General features: G+C 40.0%; 1 protein-coding gene across 1 annotated transcript; it reads left to right on the plus strand.

Moving 5' to 3' along the window:
- The first annotated feature begins 3,747 nt into the window (after positions 1-3,747).
- LOC136628866 (olfactory receptor 6F1-like) lies at positions 3,748-4,695 on the plus strand. The gene has a single exon (XM_066604959.1). It carries the CDS (start codon positions 3,748-3,750, stop codon positions 4,693-4,695), a length of 948 nt encoding a protein of 315 aa, XP_066461056.1.
- The last annotated feature ends 7,457 nt before the right edge of the window (positions 4,696-12,152 follow it).

Raw genomic sequence — 12,152 nt, forward strand, 5'->3', positions numbered from 1 at the left:
ACTATAATCATAGCTAATCAATCAAAACTAAAAAGCAATTATGGAATTCCTGTTTTTTTTTTTCCTTTTCCCTTCTTCTTAAAAAAAATTTAATAGTCAATTTATGTAAAGGTAAAATTGGGCCATTCAAAATTGTATCTCACCCTGTTTTTTCCTTTTTAATATATACAAATTTGAAAAAAAAATTAACATTCCCTTGCTTAAAAGTATGGAGGGAAGTTATGTTTTCTCTGCCAATCAAAAGTACTTTAGACATGTTGTGCGTTAGTGAAATAGAAGTTTAATATAGAAATATTTAACAAGGCCCTAGTGGTTGTTTTCAACCTGCATTTTAATGTCATGTCTAATGGGATTTCACAAGCAGTCCCTTGAAAGTGAAAAGGCATATAAAGTGATATTCTTCTAAGTTGATACTGAATATAAATCTGTACATTACCACAGTCATATGCAGTTTTTTGTATTATCATTTATCGTGGATCTATAGGACCTTGCAGAACCAACAAAGGTAATGTATACATTAAAATCATGACATATAAACTTTAAATCACTAGCAAGTTGTTATATGAAATTCATCCATCAACAAATTGTTATTTCCAATAATTGTTACTTAAAATGTTATTTCTTACAATGCTTTTAGATGTACAGATAACAAATTAATGAGCCGAGATAGGAAGTTAAAGACGCAATGTATAATTTTGTCAGTGAAGTGCAAACTTCTTATTTTACTTAATTAGTTTTAGTAATTTTGGGAAAGTGGAATACAAATAAAAGAATACAAGAACTGTTGTTTAGTGATCAGTAAAAATAGCAAGTTAGCTTTTGTATTACGAAAGTAATCCTAATATTTTTTTTTTCTACTTCATGACGATACCATCTGCAAAAATGTTCAGTGCTCCAAAGTGCTGAAAAAAGATGTAATTACCTTCATTACCTTGGGCCTTTCTCAACTAGCAATACAAAATAAGTACAGTTTTTTATGTTTTGTTTTTTTTAAATTAGATATTTTTTATTGAACATTTCCAACGTTTCTTTTACATATTTCAAACGTGGTTTCTAGGGAAAAAATTCATTTCTGTTTCACTGCACTATGAGAGTCATAACTTTTTTATTTTTCTATGGCCATACTGTAGTCTTACGAGGGCTTGTTTCTTGTTGAGCAAGTTGTAGTCTTTATTGGTAACATTCTGGAGTACAAATAATTTGAATCATTTTTGTTTGCATGGTGAATTGAAAAAAACCCAGCAAATCTGCTAATTTTTTTTATAACATGCACTGTGCAGTGTAAATGGTAAGTAATCTTTATTCTACTGGTTACTGTGACTACAGAAGCACCAAATTTGTATACCAGCACTCTGCACCTATAGCATGTATCACAAATCATTTAATTGGTAGTATTCAGCAATCTCTTCACAGAAATATAGTCATGTAGAATTACTTGCTGCACTCATTAGTTCTTTATTCTGATAACGTAAAGCATCAGGGTGATAGGCAATGGCAATACATGCTTCATGCTTACTAAGAAACCAAATAAAGATTTTTTAATGGTTAACTATTTAAATGATTTTTAAAGAAAAAATAAGTCTCTAGGTGGCTTCTTATTATGTATTAAACTTCATTTCTTTTTTGTTGCATTAGCAGATTTGAAATACCCATCACTGGATAGTTTACAAAATGCTTTGGAATAAATAGGCCCCCACGCTGCCATAGTAACGCATCAGCAACATTGCAGAAAACAGATTTGCAAACAGAGGGAGCTCCTTTCCTTTGTCAAACACATTAGATGTTGGGGTCACTATTAACTCTAGCTTCTAAAGCATTAAATAACCAGGATAGGACATTTCTCTGATTTTAGCTGTTGTAGCAGGAAAAAGACTTTCAATAACTACTGATCTCCTACTGTTGGTTACATGGGTATACCTTCTGTGTCCATGTACTCTTCATAACGTACATGTATGGCATGTTGCCTTATCACAAGACATTGAATGACATATTGTGTTAAGGACTTAAAGAAACAATCCAGGTTTTTTTTTTGTTTTTTTTAATCTATCTTTCTATATTTAAACCACATGGGGAGATAGCCTTGCATTTAAATCCGGGTCACACAACAGGCTATGGGATTCCAGTTGTCAGACTGGTGGCTGGAACCAGATGTAGTATTACTGCAAGAAATAATTGGTAAGAAAATTCCTTTCATTATATATTACCTAATGTTGCTTACAAAAGGAGGAATAAAAAATCCCAGAATCCTTCTTTAACGGCAAGAATAGCATAAACTAAGCTGCTATTATCAACTCACAAACCAAATATGTCAGTGACATTTGTCAGGATTCACAGAGATCTGTTTGGAAATGGATCTATTGAAGCTGCTATTGCTCCATTAAAAACAGAAACCAGGGACTCTAATGTGAACAGAGGTTTTATGTGATAAATTACATGTTGTATAAATCAAGTAACAGGAATTTGCTGTCAAATGTATTTTGCTGACATATATTTAAAAAATTATGTAAAAATATATACAGAAAGTTTTATTAAAGATATAATGTATCTTAGAGGTAATCCATAAATATGACATTTCTCAATTATAGGTCTTTCATCAGGTAGTTCCTTTCTATGATCAGAACAATAAATAATTATCTAAATATAACTACTTATTTAATAAAAACTCACTGCAGTAGTCATGTCCAAACTTCCTGGTAAGGAGCTTGCATCATTCTCAGTACCTTCCCGTAAGCCAACTAATAGCATACAATCACAGAAAACGGCCATTACGTATTGAGTAAGGGGGGCATATTGATGCATCCTCTCACCATGCAGATAGCTGACTACCAAATGAGGGAGCTAATTACACCTGTGCAGGACACCGATGAGACAGCCACTCACACTGCCTCTTGATATAGAGGGGGGTGGCTGCTTGGCGTATACTCCCACACACAGGTGTAATTCGCTCCCTCATTTGGTAGTCAGCTACCTGCATGGTGAGAGGAGGATGCATCTATATGCACTCCTTACTCAGTAAGTAATGGCCATTTTCTGTGATTGTTTTAAATTTTCTATATTTCCCCTTCTGTGATCTATAACTAATAGCATACAGTGTAAATCCATGAGATCTCATAAGTTGTCATGAAATCTTATGGCTCTGACTAAAAGAGCACTATTTATAGCATTTGTATATCAGTTAATGATATTTATTACATATGCATTCATAACTGCTACCGCATATAAACACTATAGACAGTGCTCTTTTACTCAGAGCCGCAAGATCTTGTGATCATTAACAAGATCTCTTGGCTTTACACTATAGATCCCTTGAGGTACTTGACATAACAAGTGTTTTCTAAAAGAGTTTGGACTCAACTTTGTGGTAAAAGAGGTCATTTTCGAAAAGTGTGTGTGACCTACAATATGTAACATTTTTTAAATTTGTTTAATTAGTTAGATTTAGGCAGCTATTTATTTTTGGGCGGACTATTGATTTTTTGTAATACAACTGATAATGTAATCTTGGTGATAGGTCCTTTTTAACTATCCCACATGTTACAATCAAAAGAATTGATGTTTACAGATTCTCAACAATCCACAATGTAAAACACTTAAATAAACACATAGCATATAAATATTGGAATACTTAAAATCTCCACCTCCATAACCAGCATATTTAGTAGAAATTACTGTAATTTCTTTGCTAGTTGCCTGTGCAGATCTCCTTATATATTGTGCTCTCTCCTAAGGTAGAATCCAGCATGAGAGATGATATCCAGAAATCAAAGTACAGCAGGAATGTTCATACTCTTGGGGTTTCCCAGCAGTAGACAAGCACAGTTATTTTTCTTTGGAATATTCTTAGCCTTCTATCTCTTGACCATCGCTGCAAATATGCTCATTGTTGGGATCGTGACTTTGGATTGTACCCTTAAGAAAACCCCTATGTATATATTTTTAGCCCACTTCTCTTTTCTTGAGATCTGGTATATCACTGCTACCGTGCCCAAAATGCTGATGGACTTTTTGACTGACAACAACACAATTTCTTATAATAGCTGCATTGCCCAGGTCTACTTTTTCTATGCATTAGGGTTCACTGAGCTGTTTTTCCTTTCTGTAATGGCATATGACAGGTACTTGGCTATATTGCACCCACTACGGTATAGCAGTCTTATGACAATCAACCGATGCCAGGTGATGATCTTGTGGTCATGGATTTGTGGATTTATAAGCAGTCTCTTAGTGACCATTCCAAGCTCAAGACTCTTATTTTGTGGTCAAAAAATCATTAACCACTTTTTTTGTGACCTCATGCCACTGTTACATATCTCCTGCAATCAAACTTTGTCTACAGATGTCATCTACTATGCATTTGCTTGGATTATCATACTTTATTCCTTGCTTCTAACCGGTATTTCCTATGTACAGATTATAAGGGCAATTTATTGTCTGCCTTTTCAGTTAGGTAGAAGCAAGGCTTTTTCATCTTGCGTATCTCACCTAGTTGTTGTCTTGACCTTCTATGGCACAATTATGTTTATGTATATAAGACCCTCCAGAAAATGCACGTTAAATGTAGATAAGGTTGTGTCTATATTCTATGCGGTGGTGATTCCATTAGTTAATCCTCTTGTTTATACTCTCCGAAACCGGAATTTTCACACAGCCATAAGAAAAAGAATTTCATGTGTTGCTGTTATGTTTTGCCAATAATAATATGCTTGATACTTTTGATATAAGCCTCAACAGCGCCGTGACTATGCCAGAATGAAAATACTGATAACATGAAATGTGCCCTTCATGTCAGCACCAGTTAAAAGAGTGGTGTAGAAATGTGCAGGATGGTTAAAAGATTTTCTAGGATAGTTATTTTTCACATATCATTATCCCTAACCTCTATTTCCAATACCCATTTATCCTGCATGAGTTGCTTAAAGAGCTCCAGGACTGATGTGGGGTATTAAGATACTAATTTCTTTGAATTTTCGTTAATTGTATATCAGCTCGCTTTTGCGGTCTCTCTGTGAACATATTTATGTATAGGTCCCCATTGCTGTACAGTGATTTGCCCATAGCCTATATCGGTGCGTAAAGTGCATAAAAATAGAACGTGCTGTGTTTTTTAATGAACATAGTACATGTGAGTGAACCCTCAGAGTTAAGTGCAAAACAAAATTGTATGTAGAGAATAAACTGGCTTTTTTAGCATCTTTTTGTTATGAGTCTTTGAATACAGCAATGCCAAAAATACATTTTCCAAAATTTAGGATTGAATTCATTAAACCAGCCAGAATTCTGGAGTTGAAAGGCTGCAATTATTAGCACAAGTCCTACTGCATTTTTCATGACCCTTAATACTTTTGTTAAAAAAAGAAGGAGTGATTTTGAGGAAGGGAGCAGGGCTGTCTGCAGCCTATCAACTTACTATAATTTTTTGTGAGAAACTGAGGCTTGCAACTCTTGTTGCATTTGGCACATCTTATTCCATCACCTTTTACTTAAGACCAATGTATAAAACACTAGCTTTAGGGTAGTTTCTAGAGATGAGCGAGCACCAAAATGCTCGGGTGCTCGTTACTCGGGACGAAATTTTCGCGATGCTCGAGGGTTCGTTTCGAGTAACGAACCCCATTGAAGTCAATGGGCGACCCGAGCATTTTTGTATATCGCCGATGCTCGCTAAGGTTTCCATTTGTGAAAATCTGGGCAATTCAAGAAAGTGATGGGAACGACACAGCAACGGATAGGGCAGGCGAGGGGCTACATGTTGGGCTGCATCTCAAGTTCCCAGGCCCCACTATTAAGCCACAATACCGGCAAGAGTGGGCCCCCCCCCCCTCCCAACAACTTTTACTTCTGAAAAGCCCTCATTAGCAATGCATACCTTAGCTAAGCACCACACTACCTCCAACAAAGCACAATCACTGCCTGCATGACACTCCGCTGCCACTTCTCCTGGGTTACATGCTGCCCAAACCCCCCCCCCCCCCCCCCCCGCACGACCCAGTGTCCACAGCGCTTCGGCCCACACTGCATGCCCCAGACAGACTGGGGTTCTTTAGAAGTGGACACATGCAGGTACAACTCCCTATTGTGAAGTCCGTGTGGACCAACAGCATGGGAGGGTCCCAGGAAGCCACAGGCGGTACATAAATAAATCCCATGAGGTTTCAGGAGGAGGAGCAGGAGGAGGAGGATGAATATTATACGCAGATTCATGAAGCTAAAAGGTCCACGTTTTTGATGGTGATAGAGAACAATGCTTCCATCCGCGGGTGCAGCCTACGTATTGTTTAGGTATCGCTGCTGTCCGCTGGTGGAGAAGAGAAGTCTGGGGAAATCCAGGCTTTGCTCATCTTGATGAGTGTAAGCCTGTCGGCACTGTCGGTTGACAGGTGGGTAGGCTTATCTGTGATGATTCCCCCAGCCGCACTAAACACCCTCTCTGACAAGACGCTAGCCGCAGGACAAGCAAGCACCTCCAGGGCATACAGCACGAGTTCAGGCCACGTGTCCAGCTTCGACAGCCAGTAGTTGTAGGGGGCAGAGGCATCACGGAGGACGGTCGTGCGATTGGCTATGTACTCCCTCACCATCCTTTTACCGTGCTCCCGCCAACTCAGCCTTGACAGGGGAGCGGTGACACAGTCTTGCTGGGGAGCCAGAAAGCTGTCAAAGGCCTTAGAGAGTGTTCGCCTGCCTGTGCTGTACATGCTGCCTGATCTCCGCGTTCCCTCGGAACTGCGCCTTCGGCCACTAGTGCTGTCGGATGGGAATTTTACCATCAGTTTGTCCGCCAGGGTCCTGTGGTATAGCATCACTCTCGAACCCCTTTCCTCTTCGGGTATGAGACTGGGAAGGTTCTCCTTATACCGTGGGTCGAGCAGTGTGTACACCCAGTAATCCGTAGTGGCCAGAATGCGTGTAACGCAAGGGTCACGAGAAAGGCATCCTAACATGAAGTCAGCCATGTGTGCCAGGGTACCTGTATGCAACACATGGCTGTCCTCACTAGGAAGATCACTTTCAGGATCCTCCTCCTCAGGCCATACACGCTGAAAGGATGACAGGCAAGCAGCATGGGTACCCTCAGCAGTGGGCCAAGCTGTCTCTTCCCCCTCCTCCTCATCCTCCTCATGCTCCTCCTCCTCAACGCGCTGAAATATACACAGGAGGGTGCTCTGACTATCCAGCGACATACTGTCTTCCCCCGCCTCTGTTTCCGAGCGCAAAGCGTCTGCCTTTATGCTTTGCAGGGAACTTCTCAAGAGGCATAGCATTCTCAAGAAGACAGCTGGACCTCATTAGGCTTTAATAGCCATTCAGTTCCACGGAAAGGGTGTGTCACGTGTATGTGTGAACCGGTCTCGCGGATGAAAAAATTACAGTAATATATTCAGACACATAAGCGACATGCTGATTATGGTCCTCTTCAAACCTTGTTCATGCGCAAATATGCTGAGCTGCTGTGAGTGTATTTGTGCATATGCTCATGTGACGCTGCCCTGAGCTGTAGGTTTTACTGGAATCATTTTGGTACACATCAACTTTTTGATCATTTTTTATTCATTTTGTTTTACCAAGACATGTTACCCAAAAACACATTTGTGGTACTGTACATTTTTTCTTTACAGTATTCACTGTGCAAAATAAATAGTGTGATGTTTTAATAGTTTGGACTTTTACAGACAAGATGAGATCAATTACTTTTTACAATTTACATTTTTATAGGAAAAATTAGGAAAGGTTTGTTTTCAGCTTTTAATATTTATCATATTTTTGTTAGTCTGAATATGGGAATTTAAACATGTAATCATCAGATGCTTTGTACCATCTACTGAAATACTTTAGTATTGCAGTGTAGAGTATTTTGTATTGTTACCTATTAATCCCTGACACAGGAAAATAGAGTGCCTATCCTATCAATATCATAGTCTGCTGAAGAATAACAAAGATTCGTTTGCTGACCTGTCAATCAGACTCAACCAGCACACTCAAGAAACACCTATGCTCGCATTTAAAGAGACACACACCAAAGTCCATTATACAGAATTGCCTGCATAGTTGTGTGTTCTGTCCACACATTGCCCTCAAGTTCTCTGATACTAACACAGCCTGGCCTAAAGGAGATTTTTGAGAGCTTGAGCAGATAAGTGCTTACAGTTGAAAGTTTCATAGTGCCTCCTATTGTTTTATTGCCTTAGCTCTGGGAAGTGTATTGCTCTGAATACTACTGCGTTTATCTAGCTATGAATATTGCCTTTTTTAGGGGACTTAAGGCCCATTTACACACACAGATAATCTTTCAAATATCCAAAAGATTGAAAGATTTTGCAATCTATTTGCATAAAGTGTTAATGGCCATTAACATTTTACCATCTTTATTTGCATGTAAAAGGGCCTTCAGGAGCTGCCTGCAGAGCCCAGCATGTGATTAATCACACGCCAAGGTGTGCACACAGCTGCATCGTTCTTTTCGTGGCTGCCAGCAGATTACAATTTTATCTACCATCTCCCGTGGAGAAAACAGCATGTGGTCTATTGAGAGATACTTTATCTGACTAGCTGAACAATGGATTTTACCTTCACCTTAAAATCATCGGTCAAACGAAAACTGCACAATGCCCGCGTTTATATGTACTGTTTATTACTCATTTTCGGTCGTTTACACGAATTTTGAGCGATAATCGTTACGTGCGAATGAGCCTTTATGCAGATCCAGTTTATATTGGTAGTGTATCATGCAGATTTTGACTTCTGTTTTGTAATCACTCAGGTAATATTAGTGCCTGTTCTATATGTTGTTGTGAGCATACTTAGTTTTGTAACTCTATATTTGTCAGTTCTTATTGGGTAATAATAAAAGTTATATTTTAATTGCTTTTTGTTGGTTATTAATATTTTTGATTTTTTTTTTCTACATTTATTAAATTTGTTAATGCTCTTGACCATGGCAATTAAGGGGTTAAATAGCCAGTACTGGATTTATTAACAGAGTTTGTGTTGCTATTTCTGTTGATGATCCCATTGCAAATTGCCACTCAACAAAAAATTATTAAAATAATTGGGTTAAGGGAGAAAGGTTTGGTAGAAAACTGATACTGTATTGTAGCACCAAAAAATTGTGGCACCTAAAGTTATTATAATGTGTTAAGAGTAAAGTTAAACTTTGTTACTGTTACGGCAAAAATGTATGGCCGTTTAAGGATAGCGGAGTGTACCTGTGAATGATGTCATATGACCCATGACGTCATATGAGAGAGGAATTAAATGACAGAGCCCACACAATTTATGCATCAAATATAAATGTTTCTACAGGGCCTGGACTTACCCGGGGAGGGTATCATGCTGCCACCGCCACTCCTGCTGATAGCACAGCCCTGTATTGGAAGCTGATCCAAAGGGGATCACAAAGGAAGACAATCCTGTCTTCCTATTGGGCGTGTACTTTACTGGAAATAAAGCCAAGGAAGGGTAGTAAGGAGTGTGAAAAGCAGTTGCACTTCTATTGTCTCTGGAAGCCCATACAGACAAATTACCTCGTTCAACAATTTCTTGGCTGCTGCCTCTGTAGTGGCAAAACGATACCTGATCGGACAGGCCTTAATGTATACAGATAAGCTGTCAACACAGATATGGCATAATATATATATTCAATTTGCAACCTTTAGAGGTGGGTAGAGCGGCCTAGGTGTGTGCCTCTGTGGTGTCTTCACTACTCTCCCTATGTTATGTAAATCACAGGTCATATGCACCTGGGTAACCTGGCTGCAACCATGCTAAATCCAGGGGCAATCCAATGTTGAGACACAAGGTTTCACATATCAGTCTTTGACTGGTGTGTTTTTTTGCATGTGCACAGTAGGCCATCATCGAGTAGGGGGCATGAGAGAGACATAATCAGTGGTCTCTTCTCACAGGCTGGTGTCCGTCTGGCTTGCCCCTGCATTCGTCCAGCTGCTTGAGCAAATTCACTGGAAGGGCCAGGGTTACAGGATGGACGTTGACCTAACCCTCTCCCTTGGTCTTACCGCAGCTGCCCCCACACGTGCATTTAATTTTGCTTCTATACAGTCCTCCTTTATTATCCCTAGCTATGTAGGCAACATAAGAGCTTCCGCATTAGTTGTATGCTGTTTCAAAAGCAACTCTGGAATCTGTGTATATGTTTGCTGCCTTACCCTCTGCCGCTCTACATGCTTCTATCAGTGCCTTCACTTCCGCCTCCTGTGTTGACAGATGAGGTGGAAATGGTTCTGCTTTTGTTACCTGTTTCTGTGTGACCACTGCATATTGCTGTACCTGCCATGTTCCTGGTATCCTGAGCCATCTACAAAACAAAACTCGAAATCTGGGTTAGCCATCGGTTCATCTTTTACATATTTAATCCCCTCAGTTTCTTGTGACATGAGGGTAATGCAGTCAGGTGACAGGAGTGGCGGAGGCAGCATGATACCCTCCCCGGGTATGTCCAGGCCCTGTAGAAACATTCATATTTGATACATTAACAAGTGTTTGCTTCCCTTCCATATCCTGACTCCATGTATGCAACACATTTTCTGGAGCCAGGAGATTGGAAACATGTAAGGAAATCTCTGGGACCACACTATGAGGGTCCTTACCAAGTACTGATGACAACAACCACTTCAGATGAGGCTCGGGTAGTACATCTATGGGCCCAGGGGATGCCATCCATCTATTTTCCTCAGTGTTTAATGTTTGGACTATGATATAATGAATTAAGAATATTTGAATTTTAGCTTAAATACTCAGCTTAACTTGCTTAAAGATTAGAGTGTTAAAACTATAGAATGTAGGTTTTGAGAGATGTATGTATACTCAGTCTAACTTAATGACCAATAATGAGCATCTGTGGAGAAATATATATTGTGGGAGGACAGCTCGGTATAGAGCGGGTGGGCGGCAGTCAAAGGCGGAAACCAGTGGATAAAGTCCAAAAGCAGGTGTGACCTGCGTTTATTTCAGTCCAAAATGGTTAACACAAATGCAGCCTTAGCTTCAGGCACAAAAAATAACAGTCCAGCAATAACAATAGGCAGCCTCTGCCTGACCAGGTCACGCTCCACAGGTGCACCACACAGCAGGGTTTCCAGCTCTAGCAGGTATCACAGGCTGCCAAGGTCCAGCAGCCATCTTATCCCCCCCCCCCCCCCTGTGTCCATGCACACTGCTATTTATATCTACACCTCGCCTGGCTCAGCCTCAGCACCTGTGCTGATTGACCTCGCCCATAACCTGGAGTGGAGGAAGTGGAATGGATGGCCCCACTACCAACCTGACATCCATTCCAAAAAAACCCGGCCCAGATCTTTTAAAAGAAAAGACCTCCAGCAAGTACTTGCTGGAGATTACATTGCACTCCTGGCTTTTTCATGTCGCAAACAGCGGGACATGCACTTCCTCCAGCCCTACTAGGCATAATAGCAGAACCTAGGGGCGATGTAGTGACCATCCACTATCACGCCCCTCAGTACCTCACAATATATTATCAGATTAATGAAACACAGTGAAAAACACTTACAAATTACGAATCACACATTGAGACTGAGAAACAGACAATTAAAAGTTTACAAGGTCTAATATTTATATGTGTTCTTCTAACATTGTGGAATTGTTGTCCCTCCAGTTTTATCTCCAAGGAGAAATCGCCATAATGACTATCATACTGGTCAGTGACCTGATCTATAGAGCTATTGAACTAAATGCATTCCACATGAATTATGGACAGCTGAACAAAGATGGACTGTACTTTGAAAAGTGTTTTCAAACACCTCTTTACAATACTGTGTTCCGCTTCTGCTTGTCTCATGGAGACACACGCATGCTCCTTCTCCTACCCAGGGATAGCACAGTTGCCATAGGTTCCGGCGAGGGAATGCCCTATGGGGTGTTACCTTGTATGGGGAAAGGGTGTGGACTCCTGAAGAGAGCCCAGGGCGTTCATGCCCTTCTCCCAGTGTTAGGTAAGGCAACCTGCCCCTGTAGAACAGTTTAATTTGGGGTCAAGAAGGAGAGTGAGAGGGTTGCGTGGTACAGCATAGTAAGACAGCAGAAGCGATCACAAAAACGGTGGAAGCGATGGAGAATATATTTATGTAACATTGTCAAATTGATCATTCACATGACTTAATTACTTATATTGATAAGAT

The sequence above is a fragment of the Eleutherodactylus coqui genome, chromosome 5, assembly GCF_035609145.1.
Source record: "Eleutherodactylus coqui strain aEleCoq1 chromosome 5, aEleCoq1.hap1, whole genome shotgun sequence".
Classification (NCBI taxonomy): domain Eukaryota; kingdom Metazoa; phylum Chordata; class Amphibia; order Anura; family Eleutherodactylidae; genus Eleutherodactylus; species Eleutherodactylus coqui.